The following is a 19338-nucleotide window of genomic DNA, read 5'->3' on the forward strand; positions in this document are numbered from 1 at the left end:
TCCCACTGCTGTAACCACCCCCATAAGGCATTCACCACCATCCATGAGTCACTACAAAGATAAAGCTTTGGCCACCTCTCCCGTTCAGCAACATCTGAGGCCAGCTGGGCAGCTTTTACCTCTGCAAACTGACTTGATTCCCCTTTACCTCCAGTGACCTCTGCAACCTGTTTTGAGGTGCTCCACACAGCAGCCTTCCATTTGCGATGCAAATACGACACGATCCATCAGTGAACAGGGCGTATTTCTGTTCACTTTCTGGTAGCTCGTTGTATGGTGGGTCTCTTTAGCACGTGGCACCTCTTCTGCTGCTGCTGATGTTCCAGACTTTCTACCTTCAGGCCAGTCCACAATCACCTCTAGGATTCCTGGACGATTGAAGTTCCCTATTCATGCTCGTTGTATAATCAATCAGCTCAATCCATTTGCTCCAGGTGGCGTCGGTCGCATGATGGGTGGAGGGAACCTCCCCCTTGAACATCCAGCTCACACTGGCAGTCGAGGTGCCGGCTGCGTTTCAGTACTGACTATGTTGGAAGCCCGAACCCCTCGCACATGGCCAAGATCTGGGTTGGAGCGTAGCACCCTTCAGACCCCTCATATGCTCCACTCCAAAATCCCAGCGGTTGTTCTGGGAGTGACTTTTACTCATCACTCCCTGATTCTCCAGCTGGCGAATCAACTCGTGAATGGGGAGCAAGGAATCCCTGTTGGTGCGGTACTGCCGTCTGTGCACTGCCTTTGTAGCAATCGGTACCTGCTGCTCTTTTACTCGTAGCAGCCCCACAACAGACGGGTCCCCTGACAGGCCAGGCAAAACAGACAGCAGCTTAATGTTGTCCGTATCCCCAGCAGCCCATCGATATAGGGTTTGTTGTGAGGCATTAAACTGGTGCTTTTACACACTGTGTGTGAGTCCCGGCTGTTCCCGGTGCACTGAGGCACGGTCCTTTCACATGGCAGCCTTGACTTGTCACCAGATCGGATGTGAAACATCACAATAGGATGTTCTTGCCAGTCTTTACCAGTGAGGCTTATTTCGGCCTCTAACACAGTCAGTTCTTGAGAGCCCCCAGTCACTCCAGAAATATGGATTGGTTCTGTCCCTTCATGACCGGAGGGCAATAGAGTGCACTGTGCACCAGTATCCACCAGTGCCTCATAGTTCTGTGGTTCTGATGTGCCAGGCCATTGAACCCACACAGTCCAATAAACTCTATGATCCCTCTCCCCCCTGACTGAGGGCAGGGCCCCTCTATTGGTGACCTGTGCTGACTGGAGCAGCTCTATCTGTTGGTCTGTTCTGCAGTTCTCTCACCCCTGCTCGTAGCACAGGAGTGGGCTGGTCGTGCCACTTCCTCATGTCTTCTCCGTGGTCACGTAGGTAACAAGGCAATAGATGGTGCAGTCTCACTGTTGTCCCTTGCTTGAGCTGGAAAGTGTGTGCGTCTAATAGCTGAGATTCTTGATGGTACAGGTGAGGAGGAGCATTCATCACCTTTCAGTGATTAGTTTGATCAGTTCCTCATTAGAATCCCTTGATGATCCTGACCTTCATCAATCGTTTCTGATACTACTAACGAACTTTTGACTAGTGTTAAAATCTTACCCTTATGCCATCGTCCTCCACCAAAAACTGTCACGGAGTTATCTAGGTGAATTGAAGGTGCCACGGCTTGGAAGCACAGCTACACCCACACCTACACCCATAGCTACAACCACAGCTACACCCACAGCTACAGCCACAGCTACAGCCACAGCTACAGCCACAGCTACAGCCACACCTACAGCCACAGCATCTACACCAGTGGCCACTGCAAGGCAGGGAGAGAGGGTCGCTTCCGTGATGTATTTTCCGTGATGTATTTCCCTCTCCGACCGTGGGACGTGTAGTTCTTCTCTCTGTGCTCCACGTGGTGCCATGATGTGGAATAGAGCAATTTGGGGGCGCAGAGAGCGGCTGGGTCCGGCCCGGAGTCCCACCACGCTGCTCCCGAGTCTGCCGGGATGCCGCCCCTCCCCTCCGGGAACCCAAAGTGCCCCACAAGGCGGAAACACGGAACCAGGAGGTGAGCCCATGAGCGATTGCCGTCATCCTGCACCATGTTCTGATGTGGAACAGACAACAGGAATCACAAAACCACAACGGTGCCGAAGGTGGACGCCGGGAGAGGGGAAACAGCAGCGGAGCTCACAGCGGGTCGAGCTCGGGCAGAGCCTGCACCCCCAGGACGGAGCCTGCAGCGGGCAGGGGGCAGCCAGCCGGCTCCAGCCACACGGGTGAGCAGCCCGGGGTGTCATCCGGGACGAGGTGCGCTCAGCTGGCTCTCCGTGCTGCCCAGCTCCGCTGTTTGTCCCGGGGCGACACTGCAGCCTCCTGCCTCTGCTCCGTGCTCCAGCGGCTGGCGGAGGAGCCGTACGCTGCTGCTGGGAGATCAGAAGGGAGCTGCACGGTGCCACGGCTGCGGGGCCGGGTCAACATCCTCAGCTGGACTCTGTCCCTCAGCCGCTCCTCGGTGCCTCGACCGCCCCCGGCCACAGCCATGGAGCTGCCGAGCTTCTGCAGCCACCCGCTCTGGTTCGTGCTGGCCCTGCTGCTGGGGCTGCTCCTCTGGGCCACACGGAGACGCGGCTGGGACCCACGCGAGTGTCCCACCGACCTGACCGGCAAGACGGTCATCGTCACCGGAGCCAACAGCGGTGAGGGGGGGGGGTTGGTGGCACCGGAGGGCCGAGGGGCTGCGAGGGGCCGCAGGGCGTCAGGCGCTGCGCCGTGGGGTGGGCAAGTGCGGGACGTGTGTGATGCGTGGGGCTGCGTGGGGCCGCGGGGCGGCTCGCTGCTCTCCTGCCGCCGGCTGTGCTCAGGTGGCACCGGATGCTGCAGGAGAGGTGGCCGATGGTCCCCGGGCTGTGCGCGCCGTGCTCCTGCTGCCCCGCGCTCTGCCTCGCACTTCACTCTCAGCTGGGTGCTCGGGGAGCTGCGCCCACCGGCGCCGCTGCTCGGAGCCGCTCCGCCTCGCTGCGTGCCGGGCAGCCCCAGACAGCCCCGCGGCCGGACTCTGCCCCTGCCGGGTTAATGACTGACAGCCAAGGCCGCCGCCTGTCCCTGCGCTGCCTCGGCCCTGAAGGGATGCCGGGCATTGGGCTCACGGCTCCCACCCAGGTGTCCCTGGACGCAGCGCGGGGCCTCGGGTTTTCCCTGCTCGGGCACGGGGTGGCTGTGCGTGTCCGGGGTCCATCCCACCCCCATCGGATCTTGCCACGTAGCAGCACCCACGCACCCCACACACGGTGCTGGCACCGTGCTGCCATGTGGGCTCCCGGGCTGCGCCGTGCCCACGAGCTGCCAGCCCTGCCCCTTCCCACACCCCGCGGCAGCTCCATCCCCGTCCCGTCCCCTCGGCGCCCCGTTTCTGCCCCGTGCTGACGCCCCCTTCTCCCGGGCCGCGCCGTCCGCTGTTTGATGCCGAGCTCCTGGCGGTGGGGACCCCGCTGCCGCCCTGTCCTGTCCCGGGGCCGCCCCGCATGGAGGGCGCGGATCCCACGGGTTGCGGGCGGCCGCCCGCCGTGTGTTACAGGGATCGGAAAGTGCGTGGCCATGGACCTGGCCCGCAGGAACGCCCGCACAATCCTGGCGTGCCGGAGCCGGGAGCGCGGCCAGGCGGCGGCGGAGGAGATCCGGGCGGCCACCGGTAACCCCGACGTGCTGCCGCGCCTGCTGGACTGCAGCTCGCTGGCCTCGGTGCGCGCCTTCGCCGGGGAGGTGCTGCGGGAGGAGAAGCGTCTGGACGTGCTGGTCAACAACGCCGGCGTCACCGGTACGACCCGCATCCACCGCCGCCCCGCCGGGGCACCACCGCGGCCCCACCGCACCGCGCGCCTCTTGCAGGGCTGCCCTTCGGAGTCACGGCCGAGGGGTTGGAACGGACCTTCGCCACCAACTACCTGGGCCCGTTCCTGCTCACCAACCTGCTGCTGGGTGAGCTCAGGGCTGCGGGGTGGGCGCGGGGACCGCCGGGCTGAAGGTTGGGGGGGGGATCCGGGGCCGCCCCGCTCATTCCTCGCTCCTCGCAGACCTGATGAGGGCGTCGGCGCCCGCCCGCATCGTCACCGTCTCGTCGTTCCGGCACAGCGCGGGCAGCGCTGACGGCCGGTACCTCACCGGGCAGAGGCGGCCCGGCGGCTACGACCCCATGTACAACAGCAGCAAGCTGATGAACGTCCTCTTCAGCGCCGAGCTGGCGCGGCGCCTGCAGGGCACGGGTGGGTGAGGTGCCGTGCCGGGTCGTGCTGGGCCATGCCGTGTTGTGCCATGCCGTGCTGTGCCATGCTGTGCTGCACTGTGCCGTGCTGTGCCATGCCGTGTTGTGCCATGCCGTGCTGCACTGTGCTGTGCTGCACCGTGCCGTGCTGTGCCATGCCGTGTTGTGCCATGCCGTGCTGCATGATGCTGTGCTGTACCATGCCATGTTGTGCCATGCTGTGCTGTGCCATGCCATGTTGTGCCATGCTGTGCTGTACCATGCCGTGCTGTGCCATGCTGTGCTGTGCCATGCCATGTTGTGCCACTCCATTCTGTGCCATGCTGTGCTGTGTCCCCCGTTGCGTTTGGCTGCAGGCTCCCAGGCACAGAAGCACCTCAGGGCTGCCCACCCATTCCGACTGCACTGCAGTGCCGTGGCTCAGGGCCTACGAGGGGGCTGCAGGGTCTCAGCCCTTTAGGAACGCCCCAGGACCCCCATGGACACGGGCTCGGGGGCGGCTGCATCCCTGTGGGGGCGCACCAGTGGGGTCGGGCCCCTTCCTGCTGCCCTGGTTGGGGGCAGAGCCTCAGCCCCACTTCTCTGGGGCCGTCCCGCTGCCCCCTACTCAACACGGGGGGGTCTGCCCGCTGTGGGGCAGATGCTGACGGTGCCGCCGGGCAGGGGTGACCGCCAACAGCCTGAACCCCGGCGTGGTGAGCACCGGCATCATGCGCAACTTCAGCTGGGCGGTGCGCGGCCTCTTCTTCCTCATCAGCCCCTTCATCAAGGTGAGCGATGGGCCTTTGAGTGGTGAGGGGGCGCCGGGGAGGGGGCGCCGGGGTCCCCCGCTCAGCCCTTATCACCCCCCCGCCCCGGCAGTCGGCGCAGCAGGGGGCCGTCAGCACCATTTACTGCGCCGTCTCGGAGGAGGCCTCGGGCATCTCGGGGAAGTACTTCGACAGCGACTGCAGCCTCACGCTGCCCTCCGCAGCCGCCCGGGACGCCGGTCTGGCCCGCAAGCTTTGGGAGGAGTCGGAGCGGCTGACGGGGCTGAGCCCGTAGGGGGAGCGGCCCCGAGCCCCCCCCTTCCCGGTAGGAGCCGCGACGGGGCAGTGACGGAGCGAGCGACCGCGGTGCGGGTGCTTTATTAAAGGCCTCGTTGTGAGCGCTACTCCCAGGCGATGTCCAGGTCCAGCCGCTGCTTCCGCACGGCCTGCAGGAAGCCGTCGTAGTCGCGGCGGTGCACGTCCCGGCAGCGGGACACGTCGAGGCGGCGCAGGCGGCCGTCGGAGGCCAAGAGCAGGCGCACGGTGCTCGCGGACACGCGGCTCTCGACCAGCGAGAGCTCCCGCAGCTCCTGCAGCGGCGGCCCCGGGGCGGCCAGCACCGTCTCGAACACGGAGTCCAGCGGCAGCGCGATGCCGAGCAGGCGCAGGCTCCGCAGGCGCGGGCTGCCGCACAGCACCGACGCCAACGTGGCGCGCAGCAACAGCCCGTGGGTCGCCGGGACGGACCCGGGCAGCGCCAGGGAGAAGCGCAGCAGGCGGGGCAGCCCGCCGGGCAGCAGCTCCGTGTCCCACCGCGGCGGCTCCTCGGGCGGCTCGGCGTCGGGGCGGCCCGGCGGCGGGGGCAGCAGCTCCGCGCTGAAGTCCCGCAGGTCGGGGCAGCGGCCGAGCAGCGCGCACAGCGCCAGCTCGTCCTGCAGGAGGAAGCCGTGCAGCGCCACCGTCTGCAGCCGCGGGCCCAGCCCGAGAGCCAGCGGGAGCGCCTCGCTCAGCGCCCGGCCCCGCGGCCCCGCGCACGACAGCTCCAGCCGGGTCAGGCGGCCCCAGCGCGGCAGCGCGTCCCAGCCGACGGTCCCGCCGTCCCCGAGGCAGGCGGACACCTCCTCGGCGTCGGGGCAGACGGCGCGGGCGGCCGCCAGCTCGGGCTCCGTCAGCTCCTCCAGGCGCCGCAGCGGCAGCGTGAGCGGAAGGTCGCCGCGCCGCCGCGCCAGCTCCCGCAGCGACGGGAAGCCGTCCGCGTCGCCGGCGCCGTCGAGCCGCCCCGCGTGCAGGAGGCCGAGCGCGGCCGGCACGTCGCCGTGCGCCAGCACCTCCAGGAGCGGCAGGGCCAGCAGCACGAAGGCCAGCGCCGACACCACGCCATCCCCCGCCGGTTCCAGGCCGCGAGCCAGGAGGACGCGGAGCGCCGGGCAGCCCGGGGTCCGTTCCAACGGGTCGTAGGCCAGGTAGCGCAGGGCGCGCGGGGTCACCTTCCTGCAGCGGGACACGTCCAGCTCCCGCAGGCGGCGGCAGCAGGAGCCCACGGCCGCCAGCACCTGCACGTTGGCCTGAGTCTCCGCCAGCCCCAGGCGGCTCAGCAGGGGCAGCTCCTCCACCAGGTCCACCAGCACGTCCGCCGACAGCCGGCTGCAGCCGTGCAGCTCCAGCGCGCTCAGGCTCTGCGCCCGCAGATGGAGCTGCGTCAGCACGGCCCCCAGTGCCCACGGTGCTCCCGGACACCCACAGCCGGATCAGGACGCTGCAGCACCAACCAGGTCTGCCCACAGCCCCACAGCGGGCAGCCCCTGCCCGCACAGCGCAGCCCCGCTCACCTTGCAGCGCACGCTGACGAGCTGCCCGATGGCGTTGCTGACCAGGCCGGGGCAGTGCTGCAGGCTGAGCTCCTGCAGGTGAGGCAGCAGCAGGAGATGCAGCGCAGCACGCGACAGGCGGCGGCTCTCGCCCAGCAGCCGGATGAGATCCTGCACCAAACTGCCCGCTGTGGGCAACGCGGGTCAGCAATGAGCCCTGCCTGCAGCCTCCTCCTGCTCCTCCTGCTCCCCCCCAGCGCTCACCCAGGTCGTTGAAGGGGCCCATGACGAAGCGGAAGCTGTACTCGTCCAGGTAGTTGTCGCTGTAGTCCTTCACCCACACGCTCTGCATGTGCTGCACCAAACTCTGCAGGCAGAGGCTGCCCAGCGCCGGCACCGCCTTCCTGCGGGGCATCGGGAGCTGCGGGGAGAGAGAACGGCGGCTGAGCGGCAGGACGGGACGGGGCTCCTCGGGATGCATCGGCACGGCACAGCATGGCATAGCACGGCATGGCACAGCATGGTACGGCACGGCATGGCACAGCATGGCATAGCACGGCACGGCATAGCACGGCACAGCACGGCCCGGCCCGGCCCGGTACAGCACGGCACGGTACGGCACGGTACGGTACGGTACGGTACAGCACGGCACAGCACAGCACAGCACAGCACGGTACAGCACGGTACGGTACGGTACAGCACGGTACGGTACAGCACGGCACAGCACAGCACAGCACGGTACGGTACGGTACAGCACGGTACAGCACGGCATAGCACAGCATGGTACAGCACGGTACAGCACGGCACAGCACGGCATAGCACAGCACGGTACAGCACGGTACAGCACGGTACGGCACAGCACGGCACAGCACAGCATAGCACAGCACGGTACAGCACAGCACGGAGCGATCCCGTCCCCTCGTTGGCTCCGCTCCCGCCGCGGACACCCACCGGCTGCGCCCGTCCCGTCCCGTCCCGTCCCGCTTCCTGCTCCCGTCCCGCCCCGCCCCCACCGCGGGGCGCCCCCACGCCCGGCCGGCGTCCCTCGGTTCACTGCGCACGCGCGCGGCTGCCCGGGCCCTTCCGCCTTCCCCCCTCCCGGGCTGCCCGCGGCCGTGCCGCTCCGTGGGGCCGTTTTGTTGGCAGGGCCGGCCGGCAGGCGCCACTCGGGGCAGCCCGAGGGGTCCTCAGCGGGGGCTTCGCGGCGGCCGGGCGGCGGCTGTTGGGCCTCCAGAGCGGGGCGGCGGCACCGAGATACCGGCAGGCACTGAGGTACTGACAGACAGTGAGGTACCGGCACTGGGGTACCGGCACCGATTGAGGTACCGATATTGAGGTACCGATATTGAGGTACCGATATTGAGGTACCGACCGCGGAGGGATGACGGGGGGGAATCAGCGGCGTTGGGCTGCGGGCCCGTCCGGTTGTTGTGCCGCTCCGTCACCCCGCGGGATCCTCCGCTGGCCGCGCTGAGGCCGCGCTGCTGCCCCCCCCACCCCCCGGTACCGCTCCGGGCCGCTCCGCTGGATGAAAGGCCTCACATAAGGACCGCGGGTCCCTGGGCTGCAGGCACAGTGCGGCCAGCAGGGCAGGGAGCTGCTCGGCCCCTGAGCACAGCAGCCCCTGATCTGGAGCACAGTATCCATTGCGGGGCTCCCCAGTTCAAGACAGACTGGGAGCTGCTGGGAGAGCCCCATGGAGCTGCTGGGGGCCTGGAGCACTGATGGGGACCGGCTGAGAGCCCCGGGGCTGTGCAACTGGAGAAGGCTGAGGGGATCTGAGCAGCGCTGGGGGGATCTGCAGGGCAGGGGGATGGGGATGGGCTCTGTTTGGAGGTGCCCGGTGCCAGGACAGGCAGCAGCACAGGCTGCAGCACAGGGAGCTCCATCCGGCTGTGAGGGGGGCAGAGCCCTGGCACAGAGCACAGGGGACGTGGGGTGTCCTTCCTGGAGGTACCCAAACCCACCGGGATGCTTTGTGTGCAGCTGCTGTGGGGAACGGAGCGGGGTGGGACTGGGGGAGCTCCCGAGGTCCCTCCGTGACTCATCACTTCCCTGCACTCAGCACAGCCCCCATGCGATGCCTGCTGCAGCTCCCTGCCCTCAACCGCTGCCTCCACAGCAGGGAGGGCTGCCCTTAACGGGGGATGCAGCGCCGTGTTTTCCCTTATCAGAGCTGTTGCCAAGGTCTTTCCATGTGACCTTGGGCAGATTTCTTTGCCTCTCTCCTCCCTTAGCTCTGTGCCACCAGGCAGCGGCTGTGACCTACTTCACAGGGAGGATCCCTGCCAAATTAACACGAGGTGCTCGGAAGTCCCTTTGGAACTACTGGGGGGAGCCGTCAGCAATTCAGTGTTTATGATTTCTGTTCCTACTATTCTAAGCAGAAGGGGAGGCTCCGGGAGCTGCTGGCCTGGAAGCTCAGCTTCCCTCGGCATGCAGTGCTGTCCCAATGCAGCACAGAACAGAAGCACTGATCAGGGGCAGCTGTTGCAGGGCTCACAGCAACAAAGCAGAGCAGGCATGCACTCATATCAGCTGTGCTCAGCGTGCCTGGGGCAGTGGGAGCCGAATGTGGCGGGCGGGCTGGTGCTGCAGTGATGGGGAGGGGAGCAATGGAGAGCACTGACCTGACCCTGCTGGGCTGCGGCATCCTCTGCTCCGTGGTGCTGTGCTGCATGGCTGGCGGTCCTGGCAGTTTGCTTTCAGCTGGAGGAGAGCCTTCCCTGTGTGCTGTGGGATGCAGAGCCGTGTGCCTGCTGTGCCTGCTGTGCCTGCTGTGCCCCCCGGCTTTGTTGCGGCTCTGTGGAGTTGTGCTGCAGCCGTGCATGGCGCAGGCTCACAGAGCTGCCTGCAGGGTCCTAAAGCCCGCAGCTGTGCTGGCGCTGCGCCACTCAGCCATCTCTACTGCCTTGGCTTTAGCTGACGTGGGGTCCAGAAACCTCTTGCTGCCTTTCTGTGTGGGATGCCATTACCAGTGGGATGTTAATGAAGGTGTTCAGTGGTCTGGCAGGTTTTCTGTGTGTTATTGGGCTCACACTCATGGCTGTATGGGACAGAGAAGCCCACGCTTCTGCAGAGACCCAGAGGAGCAGCAGAGCTCCTCTGGGTCTTGTGTTGTCCTGGGGCAGAGCTGTGCCCGTCCTGTGGGGTGGTGTTGGGGCTGTGGGGTGCAGAGCTCAGGGAGGGGTGCACAGCTGCAGAGCAGACACTGCAGGCACTCAGGATGGGCAGCAGGAGCCCAGGCCGGGTCAGCAGTGTGAGTGTGTGGCTGAGAGCTCAATTCAAAGAGTCCTGAGCTCAGCAGCCTCATCTGGGTTTTTGTCCCAACACCGTAAAGGCCGAGCCCTCAAGTGCTGCCCTTAGGATCCCTTTTCTGAGCAGAAGAGTGAAGGAAACCCTTTATCACGGGGTCATAGAATGGCCCGGGTTGCAAAGGCCCACAGTGCTCATCCAGCTCCAACCCCCTGCTGTGTGCAGGTCGCCAACCAGCAGCCCAGGCTGCCCAGAGCCACATCCAGCCTGGCCTTGAATGCCTGCAGGGATGGGGCATCCACAGCCTCCTTGGGCAACCTGTTCAGTGCGTCACCACCCTCTGGGGGAAAAACTTCCTGCTAAGATCCAACCCTAAACCTCCCTGTCTCAGTTTAAAGCCATTCCCCCTTGTCATACCTTATGCATCAGAAAGCTTTGCTGAAGCAGTTTGTGTGGACAAGGGGAAATGGTTTGGAGCTGAAGGAGGGCGGATTGAGGGTGGATGTCAGGAAGTTCTTTACTGTGAGAGTGGGGAGGTGCTGGAACAGCTGCCCAAGAGGCTGTGGATGCCCCATCCATCCCTGGAGCTGTTGAAGGCCAGGTTGGATGGGGCCTTGGGCAGCCTGGGCTGGTATTCAATGTGAAGGTTGGTGGCCCTGCCTGACAAGGGGTTTGGAGCTTCGTGATCTTTGGGGTCCCTTCCAACCCAACTATGCTGCGATTCTGTGTGTGCCTGTGAAGACGGAACTGTAACAGGGTGGAGTTCTGCTCTGTGTAAATAACAGCAGTGCTTCTGGGAGCTGGGAGCTGCTCTGTGTGCCTGAGCCCACTGGATGCAGTTTGAGCTGCTCAGCACGGGGCTGGGTCTTGTCCCAGGCTACGGCCAAACGCTGTGGGTTTGTGCTCTGTGTTCCTCGGCCTGGTGCTGCACAGCGGGGCCCAGTGCTGCTGCTGGCATAACCCAAAGCTCTGTGAGGAGCTCCTGTGACATTTCTCCTTCTTTTGCAGGTGTATGAGGATTGCTGGCAGCCCGGCAAGGAGGACACTGCAGTGTGAAGCATGCCCTGGGCTGGCCTGGCTCAGCCCCTGTGCTAACACACTCCTGAGCCGCAGCACAGAGCGGATCCAGCCAGCTCCCAGCACACGGTATGTGCTCCTATAGTACAGCTTGGGTTCACTAATAAAAATGCTGCCTAATGTTGGCTTCTCATCTTTTGGTCAAAGTTCAGTTCTTATCCACAATCCTCGTGGTGAAGGAGAGCAGAGAATGGCACTCCTGGCCCTTCCTGAAGTGCTGGTTGTCCTCTGAAGGTGCTGTTGTGCCACGCTCCTGCTTTGCTGAGCTGTGAGTGCTGGAGCATTTACCTGTGTGTAACCGAGGTGTAAGTGAGCCCAAACTGGACTTCTTGCCCTTTCTTGGGAGCTGTTTTGCAGCTGTTGTGTGGAGGTGAAAGCTTTCAGTTGCCATTGCTGTCCTTCCTGGGCCCTTCTGGAGGTGTTTTACACATGGCCTTGTTTCAGGCTCTGTATGAATGTTGTCAGCTTCCCAATGAAGCAGCGCATCCATGGAGCAGACACTGCTGTGGTGTCCTTGTTCTGTGCGTGGAGCTGTCTGGGTGGCCTCCGAAGGTCCCTTAAGGACTGCGATCCTCTATTGAAATGCAGTGTGTGCTCTTACTGGGAGTATCTTTGTTGCCTTCTCCATCACGTTGCTGCCTTTGATTTCCACAGTTGCATGTGTGGGGATGAGGGTGGTTTGATGCCATTTCTGGGCTGGGTCCTGGCAGGTGCTGCTCCTCCAGAGCTGCTGTGGGACTTAGCAGGGCTTGGTTCAGCACTTCTGCAATGCTGGGTTTTGTGTTGGATGTGCTGGGACTCACCTGGAGCCGATGGGACTGATGGAAGGGTGGAGATGCTGCTGGCTTTTGGTAACTTCTTGTGGTGGATTCATGTGTGTGTGTGTTTGTAAGCGGCGCCTTTAGGACAGTGTATGGAGAGGAGAAGCAGCTTCAGCTCACATGTGTGGCGGTTGGGCAGTGGCTGACAGGTTGTGGCTTCGCTTTGTGGCAGCCTCCTGCAGTGGGAAGCGCGTTGCTGCACACAGTGCAGGTCATTCAGAGCTGGAGGACAGAATGGTGAAGGCTGGAGGTTCCCACCTCACTGTGCCCACTGAGTGCATCCAGCAGTGCCGCAGCTCTGTGGTCCTTGCAGCCCCTGTTGGTGCCCGGCTGCTCTGCAGGAGAACCAGCTGCTCCTGGTCTCCAACCTGAGTCTGCCCCGGTGAGCCCATCTCCATCTGAGCTCTTTGTGTGCAGGGAGGTGTCGGTGTGCTTTGCCCAAGTGGCCACGGTTTGTCACAGCCCCGTCCCTGCCCTGTGCCGCCTTCCTGTCCTTGCTAGACAAACCTCAGCTCAGCACAGGGCAGCACAGCGGCTGGCACGAAGCTTGTGGTTCTTGTTGGCCCTCAGTAGGACATTCAGTTGTTGCCCACAGCTGTGCAGGAGATGAGGGATGTTGTGGCTGGGGCATTGCTCTGCTGTGTTGGTGCGCCCAGCCGTCACGGTGGGTTCCTTTCACCCACATGGGGACCTCCTGGGGGTGGGTGCTGCTCCCTGCGGGCGGCTCCTGGCCTCCCCTACGGGCACTGCTGTCGGCCGAGGCTTGGTGAGCTTCGGAGCAGCATGAGCTGCTGCAGGGAGCTGTGGGGTGCTGGGGGAGCAGCACGGCCTCCCCAAAGCCTCAGTGCAGGGAGGGATGCCTTGGGTCGGAGGAGCGGGGAGGCTGCGCGGCTTTGTGCCCCGGCTCGCCCTGGCACGCAGAGCGGCGCAGCCCGTGCCGCAGCAGCAGCCCGGCCGGCAGCGTTAGGACCCAGCGGGCCGCGCTGCGGCGATGAGTGGGAGCGCAGTACGCAGCTCCGTCAGCTGGGCTGGATTCCTGCGTCCCCGTGCCGGAGCATCCCCTGCCGGAGCGCAGCTCTGCCCTCTCACTGCGACCCGGCGGAGCGCGGCCGGGGCCGATGAGATCAGCCTCAGCCTGAAAGCGAGCGCCGTGCCGCTGCCAGCCATGAGCTGAGGCCATTCTTTAGGAATAATACCTCGTCAGAATAAAGGGCGACGGCGGTGGCATGGCTCAGAGCAAGAGGCACCCGCACGGCCGGGTAAGTTGGGGGAGGGAACTTATGGGCAAACTCGTGGCTGTGCTGCGGGTGCTGCGCCGTGGCCGCCCGCTGCAGTGCCGGGGCTGCGTGCCGTTGTGCTGAGCTGCACCCTGAGCGCTGCCTCTGCACCGGCAGTGCCTGCGAGGATGCTGGAGGGGCTGAACGGTGCCGCTCGCTGCGTCCTTTGGGTTTCAATGAGTCTCTCTGTGCTGGTAATTATGGAGGATAATGCACCGAGCTGTCAGCGAGCTCCGCGTGGCAGAATGGCTCAGCACAAAGATTCCGGCTTGTTTTCCTCCCTGCGCTGCGGTTTTTCTCTCTCTGTGCTGATCCCCCCGGGCTGCCTGGCGAGGTGCTGAGCTCCCAAATGCCTGCAGGCCTCTGCCAGGCTCTGCTGTGCTGCGCGGAGCCCAGTGTGGGCAGCACAGCCTGGGCTGGGCCTGGCAGTGTGGCCTTCCCCCGGCTGGGCCTATGCCGTGCTGTACTGCTGCTGTGTCCCGGTGCCCGGGCTGTGCAGGTGGGGCTGCAGGCTCTGCTGGGTGCTGCGTGTGGGTGGGTGGGAGGTGAAGGCTGTGTGTGTGGTAGCTGATGTGGTGAGGCCGGGCAGCTGTCTTACCGAGGGGCAGAGTGCTCCCGCGTGGCCGTGTGCTCCCGTGGGCCGGGAAGGCGTCCTCACACCGATGGGTGCTGCTCAGCCCCACAGGTTGGTTGTCACTGAGCATCCCCGTGTTGCTGGGCAGCGTGATGAGGAGGTGACATTTCAGAGCAAGGCTGTGCCCTGAGAGTGCTGCTGTGCTCCCTGCTGCGTGCAGCTCTGTGCCCTGGGATTTCTCAGGTTGCAGCTGGGAACGGGCACCGTGGGGCCGAACATCCCCTGCCACGTGCAGCGCTGTGCCCTGGCAGAGCTGGGCTGAGCTCACTTAGCTGTGCTCTGATCCCTGGTCTGGCTGCCTTGGGTCGCACCTTACATGGAGGCCAATGGCATTTAACCCACAGCTGTGCCTCTCATCACAGGAGCGCAGCCGCTGTGCGCAGCCGTGCCCACAAGTTCAGCTGTGTGCTGTGAGTGCCGCTTTGAGGCGCAGTGGCTGCGCTGGCAGTATTGGGGCCACGTCAGTGCTGCAAACTTCTGCCTCGGGGTGAGGGCGCAGAGCCCTGCGCTGCCTGCAGAGGAGTGGAGCGTCCTCCTGTGGGGGTGCTCAGAACCACCTGTGTGCTGTAGGATCCGACCTGTTTGCTCTGCTGGGCAGCCCAGCGCTGCGGTTCTGTTTGGACAAAGCACACTCATACCACGAGTGGAGTCCCTTGGAATTCCATCTGTTTTACAGGGGCTGCTCATGAGCATCTTTCACACCTGAGGAACTGGTTTGTAAGTGCAAGCAGTTCCCTGAATGGGGTCAGAACGGGGAAGCAGTGTGTTGCTCAGGGGCGGCAGGCAGCATTTGGGGCAGCACTGCTGCTCCTGTTGCCCCTTGCTGCAGCCAGGGGTCCCTCCTGGCCTTCCTTGGGACGAGCCGTCCCTGAGTTTCATCTTGTGCCACTTGGCTCTGCCGTTGTGTGAGGCTCTGCTGGAGCTGCCTCAGCCCTGTGGTCCCCATCTTCTTCATTCACAGAGCTGTAGGGGCTGTGAGGGACCTCTGGGGCTCCCCCAGTCCCACCCCCGATCCATTCCCCACAGCAGCTGCACACAAAGCATCCCGGTGGGTTTGGGTACCTCCAGGAAGGAGACCCCACGCCCCCTGTGCTCTGTGCCAGGGCTCTGCCCCCCCCACAGCCGGATGGAGCTCCCTGTGCTGCAGCCTGTGCTGCTGCCTGTCCTGGCACTGGGCACCTCCAAACAGAGCCCATCCCCATCCCCCTGCCCTGCAGATGCCACCAGCACTGCTCAGATCCCCTCAGCTTGGTGTTGTCTGTTCCGGGGGGGGGGGGGGGGGGGCAGGCCAGGCTGCTTGCAGTCTGTTTTCTCTTTTTTTTTCTGAAGAAACCTGATTTGATAGATTTACCAAATTATTACACTTTTATGTTGGGGGCCGCAGATACACAGCCCTGCTTTTGTTAGGTTTCATTGCATTCCGTTTTTCAACACTGATGCAATTATAGATGTGAGAAAGATGTTAACTTGCTTTGTTACTTTCTTGTCGTGGTGCATGCCCATGTGTGATTAATTGGCTGCTGTGTTAATTATAGCATCTAATGGCTCAGGTGAAGAACGAGCCATGAAACTGATGGTGTCTGTAAGACCAGGAAGCGAATGAGGGCAGAACTTCTGCAGGAGGTGCTGTGGTGACTGGGGTGGATCTGCAGGTGGACTGGACTGTGGGGCAGGGGGCTGCGCTGTGCTGGAGGAGACCAGAGGAGCTGTGAGGGGGCTGCTGCCAGCACCACTGCTCTGAGGGAGCTCTGAGGATCAGGGAGATGTAGAACCAGGGCATGGTTGGGTTGGAAGGGACCTTAAGGATCAAAGAGCCATAGAACCAGGGCATGGTTGGGTTGGAAGGGACCTTAAGGATCAAAGAGCCGTAGAACCAGGGCATGGTTGGGTTGGAAGGGACCTTAAGGATCAAAGAGCCGTAGAACCAGGGCATGGTTGGGTTGGAAGGGACCTTAAGGATCAAAGAGCCATAGAACCAGGGCATGGTTGGGTTGGAAGGGACCTTAAGGATTAAAGAGCCGTAGAACCAGGGCATGGTTGGGTTGGAAGGGACCTTAAGGATTAAAGAGCTGTAGAACCAGGGCATGGTTGGGTTGGAAGGGACCTTAAGGATTAAAGAGCTGTAGAACCAGGGCATGGTTGGGTTGGAAGGGACCTTAAGGATTAAAGAGCTGTAGAACCAGGGCATGGTTGGGTTGGAAGGGACCTTAAAGATCAAAGAGCCGTAGAACCAGGGCATGGTTGGGTTGGAAGGGACCCCCAACCCCACCCCTGCTGTAGGCTGGGTGCTCCCACAGCTCAGGGCCCATCCGTGGCCTTGGGCATTGCTGGGGATGGGGCACCCACAGCTCTAGGCAGCGCCAGGGCCTCACCATGAAGAGTTTCCTCCTCACATCTGCCCTGCTCAGTTGGTGGGGTGTGTTGGGAGAGCTGCCCTTCCCACTGCGCTGTGCCACGGAGCCTCTCACTCGTGCTCTGCTGCTTTTAAGGCAGCCTCTCATGCTTTCCCTGCTCAGCAGAGGTGCAGCGCCCCGTGAAGGAAAGTGCTGGAACCCACAGCAGTGAATCTCTGGGAGGGAGCACTACCTGAGCTGGCAGTTTTTCTCAGACTACTCGACAGATCAGCATAATGTTTTTGCTTTGCTCTGGTAATGCAAATGAGTTTGGCTATGTATGTGCACGGCTGCAGAGGAGAGCCCTGTGCTGAGCGCCTTTCAGTAGCTGGGTTTGTGGAGGGACAATTAGCATAGCAGTACTTCAGCAGTTAAAAGGTACGGTTGGTATAGCTCAGTGGCAAAGTAGCCTTAATGCCATTGGTTTCCTCAGGCAGGAGGCAGCACTGGGTAGGGGGGGAGAAGATGCCAATGTGTGTCTGCTCCCTCCTTCCCTAAACTGCACTGAATCTGTGAATGGGTCTCAAATGCTGTGACTGAGCTGCTCACCCATCCCCTTATCTGTGCTCTGACAGGACGGTCAGCATCGTTGTTAACCTGGGTAATAAGGCACAGACTGCACCCATGTCTGCTGCCAAACTCATCTTTGCCAAAGCTGCTCCACAGTCCCCTAAAGCCTCTGCAAACAGGGGCTGTGTCCTGGTGTGCTGCTGTGTGCTGAGCAGCAGGCAGCGCTCCTGTTGTTTGGGGCATGACATCCCACCACCTCCTGGCTCTGCCGGGGCAGCACCCCACAGCCCTCCTTCACCTGTTTCTCCCTGCTTCCACCACCCGTAGGTAACGTGCTGCTGTTTCCCTCTGCCTGCAGGCATCCAGCGCCGGCCCCAGGATGAGCACGGAGGCGAGCAGCAAGCCCCTCAAGGTGGGCTCCAGGGTGGAGGTCATCGGAAAGGGGCACCGTGGGACCGTGGCCTACGTCGGGGCCACCCTGTTTGCCACGGGCAAGTGGGTCGGGGTCATCTTGGATGAAGCCAAGGGCAAGAATGATGGCACCGTGCAGGGCAGGAAATACTTCACCTGCGAGGAGAACCACGGCATCTTCGTGCGGCAGTCGCAGGTACGCTTCATTGCATGAGTGCTCTGCGATGGCCTCTGCTTGCTGGGCTTGGGGAGTGCCTGACCCAATAGAGGAACATGGTTCTGCACGCACTGCTGGGGGAGGAAATGCCCATCCTTTGCTCCCAGTGAGCACAGTGCTGCTGGGACTCTGTGCAGAACGCAGAGTGGTTTGAGTTGGAAGAGATCCTCAAGGCCTTCTGGTCCCACTCCCTGTGGTGAGGGGCACCCACAGCTCCATCTGTGCTCAGAGCCCCATCCCCTGCCCCTGGGCCTCTGCACCACCACTGCCTCTGTGTGCAACCAGTGCCTCACCACGCCAGCATTAAATACTTTTTCCCTACATCCAATCTGAGTCTATTCTAGTTTGAAGCCATTTCCCCCTGTCCTATTGGACAGACCCTGCTCTGGAGTCTGTCCCCTCCTTTCTCATGACCTCTTTAGACACTGAAGGCTGCTCCCAGCTCTCCCTGGGGCCTTTTCCTCTGCAGCTGCACAGCCCCAGCTCTCAGCCTCTGTTTGCAGGGAGGTGTTCCATCCCTGGGATCATTTTTGTGGCCCTCCTCTGGACACTGTATCAGGTCTGTGTCTCTCCTGTGCTGAGGACCCCACATCTGGACACGGTGCTCCAGGTGAGGCCTCACAGTGCAGAGCAGAGGGACAGACCCCCTCCCTGTCCTGCTGGCTGTGCTGCTTTGGTTGCAGCCCTGGGCACAGTTGGCTTTAGGGCTGTGAGGGCACACTGCTGCCATCCACCAACACCCCAGGTCCATCTCAGCAGGCTGTACTCTGTCCCTGCATCCCCAGCTTGCCCTGACAGCAGGGGTTGCCTTGACCCGGGTGCAGACCTTGCACTTGGCTTTGCTGGATCTCATGAGGTTCACTGCTCAGCCTCCAGGTCCCTCCGATGGCATCCCGTCCCTGGGGTATGTCCACTGTGCCCCAAGCTTTTCTCACCCACAGACTGCTGAGGGTGCCGTTGGTCCCACTGTCAGTGTCATGATGAAGGTACTGAAGAGCACTGGTCCCAGCACTGACCCCTGAGGGGCAGCACTGTCACCCATCTCCATCTGTGCAGTGAGCAACTGACCACCACTTTCTGGGAGTGATCTCTGTGATGCAGAATATAAGCCTGCCTGCTGCATGCTGGCCCTGAGCTACCAGCAGGAAAGGTGTGGGCCCAGGGCAGGGTGCCTGGAAATGGGTCAGTGAGCTCCCCTTGAATACTTCTCACCTTACAGTAAATGTAACCCATGAGCTGGGTTGAGCTGCTGAGCTTTCGTTGTGCACACCCTGTGGGTAGGAGCTCACCGTCTGCAGGTGGGCAGGTCTTCTCCATTCCAGTTTCTGCCAGCAGTGCAGCCCCACGAGCTGACGTTGCTCCTCAGTGCCACGCTGGCAGCACTCCTGGCACAATGCTGTGGCACAGCAGGGCTGTGGGAAGCCTTGGGAGCGGTGCCACCTCCCTCATCCTGCCACCATCTCCCTCCTGTAACGCAGACATTGATGAGGCCTCGCAGCATTCCAAATCTTCTGATGCATGACTCGATTTCAGCTCCAGAAATGCACTGCTGGGGGAGCTCCCAGAGCTGCTCCTCAGCTCTGTCCTCATCACTGGCCATGCAAACCTGTGCCTCATGAGGTCGCTCAGCTGACGGTGCCTGGGCCAGAAGTGCACTCACAGCTGGGCTGTGGGGGAACCCTTTCCCTTTTCCCACTCTGAGTACTGTGGTTTCAGTGTGTTCAGCAGTGGTGTGACTGCTGTGCTTCCCGTGCCACCATCTCCATCCTGTCTGGGGTCACACTGCTGGCACCAGGGCTCCTTCCCAAGCAACAAACCTCAGCTGGTGGGTTGAGGGTGGTTTATTCTTCCTTCCAGCTCAGACGTGTCTGTGCTTCCACCTTCACAGCAGAGCTGGCAGCTTTCAGTGTGGACCCACAAAGCC

The 19338-nt window shown here is 62.6% G+C and overlaps 3 protein-coding genes across 14 annotated transcripts in view; 2 read left to right on the forward strand and 1 right to left on the reverse strand.

Moving 5' to 3' along the window:
- Positions 1-1313: 1313 nt before the first annotated feature.
- On the forward strand, positions 1314-5409 carry LOC140252204 (retinol dehydrogenase 12-like). Its single transcript, XM_072336576.1, has 6 exons — positions 1314-2700; positions 3579-3818; positions 3890-3979; positions 4075-4263; positions 4926-5032; positions 5124-5409. The coding sequence occupies exons 1-6, from the start codon at positions 2112-2114 to the stop codon at positions 5304-5306; spliced, it is 1398 nt and encodes a 465-aa protein (XP_072192677.1). The 5' UTR covers positions 1314-2111; the 3' UTR covers positions 5307-5409.
- On the reverse strand, positions 5387-7851 carry LOC140252203 (uncharacterized). The gene is made up of 4 exons (XM_072336575.1): positions 7771-7851; positions 7084-7240; positions 6841-7007; positions 5387-6687 (listed from the first exon to the last, which is right to left on the reverse strand). Exons 2-4 carry the CDS (start codon positions 7232-7234, stop codon positions 5413-5415), a joined length of 1593 nt encoding a protein of 530 aa, XP_072192676.1. The 5' UTR covers positions 7235-7240; positions 7771-7851; the 3' UTR covers positions 5387-5412.
- A 155-nt stretch (positions 7852-8006) lies between these two features.
- The window catches only part of DCTN1 (dynactin subunit 1), a 39727-nt gene continuing 28395 nt past the window's right edge, over positions 8007-19338 (forward strand). For 3 of the 12 annotated variants that reach the window (XM_072336567.1, XM_072336568.1, XM_072336570.1), the window contains exons 1-2: positions 12953-13231; positions 17145-17393. In XM_072336567.1, the coding sequence (XP_072192668.1) occupies positions 13199-13231; positions 17145-17393 (282 nt within the window). In that variant the 5' untranslated portion in view covers positions 12953-13198. Of the gene's footprint in view, positions 8092-11080; positions 11221-12948; positions 13232-17144; positions 17394-19338 lie in introns of those variants that run through there. The other 9 variants (XR_011903574.1, XM_072336572.1, XM_072336565.1 and 6 more) reach the window with 7 other exon arrangements.

The sequence above is a fragment of the Excalfactoria chinensis genome, chromosome 4 (genome assembly GCF_039878825.1).
Source record: "Excalfactoria chinensis isolate bCotChi1 chromosome 4, bCotChi1.hap2, whole genome shotgun sequence".
NCBI classification, from domain to species: Eukaryota; Metazoa; Chordata; class Aves; order Galliformes; family Phasianidae; genus Excalfactoria; species Excalfactoria chinensis.

Coding starts and splice junctions, on each gene's coding strand:
- LOC140252204 (XM_072336576.1), top strand. CDS start 2,112: ATGTGGAACAGACAACAGGAATCACAAAACCACAACGGTGCCGAAGGT. Junction 3,819..3,889: donor CAACAACGCCGGCGTCACCG/GTACGACCCGCA, acceptor CGCCTCTTGCAG/GGCTGCCCTTCGGAGTCACG. Junction 5,033..5,123: donor TCATCAGCCCCTTCATCAAG/GTGAGCGATGGG, acceptor CCGCCCCGGCAG/TCGGCGCAGCAGGGGGCCGT.
- LOC140252203 (XM_072336575.1), bottom strand. CDS start 7,234: ATGCCCCGCAGGAAGGCGGTGCCGGCGCTGGGCAGCCTCTGCCTGCAG. Junction 7,008..7,083: donor GGGCCCCTTCAACGACCTGG/GTGAGCGCTGGG, acceptor CGTTGCCCACAG/CGGGCAGTTTGGTGCAGGAT. Junction 6,688..6,840: donor TCGTCAGCGTGCGCTGCAAG/GTGAGCGGGGCT, acceptor CTGCGGGCGCAG/AGCCTGAGCGCGCTGGAGCT.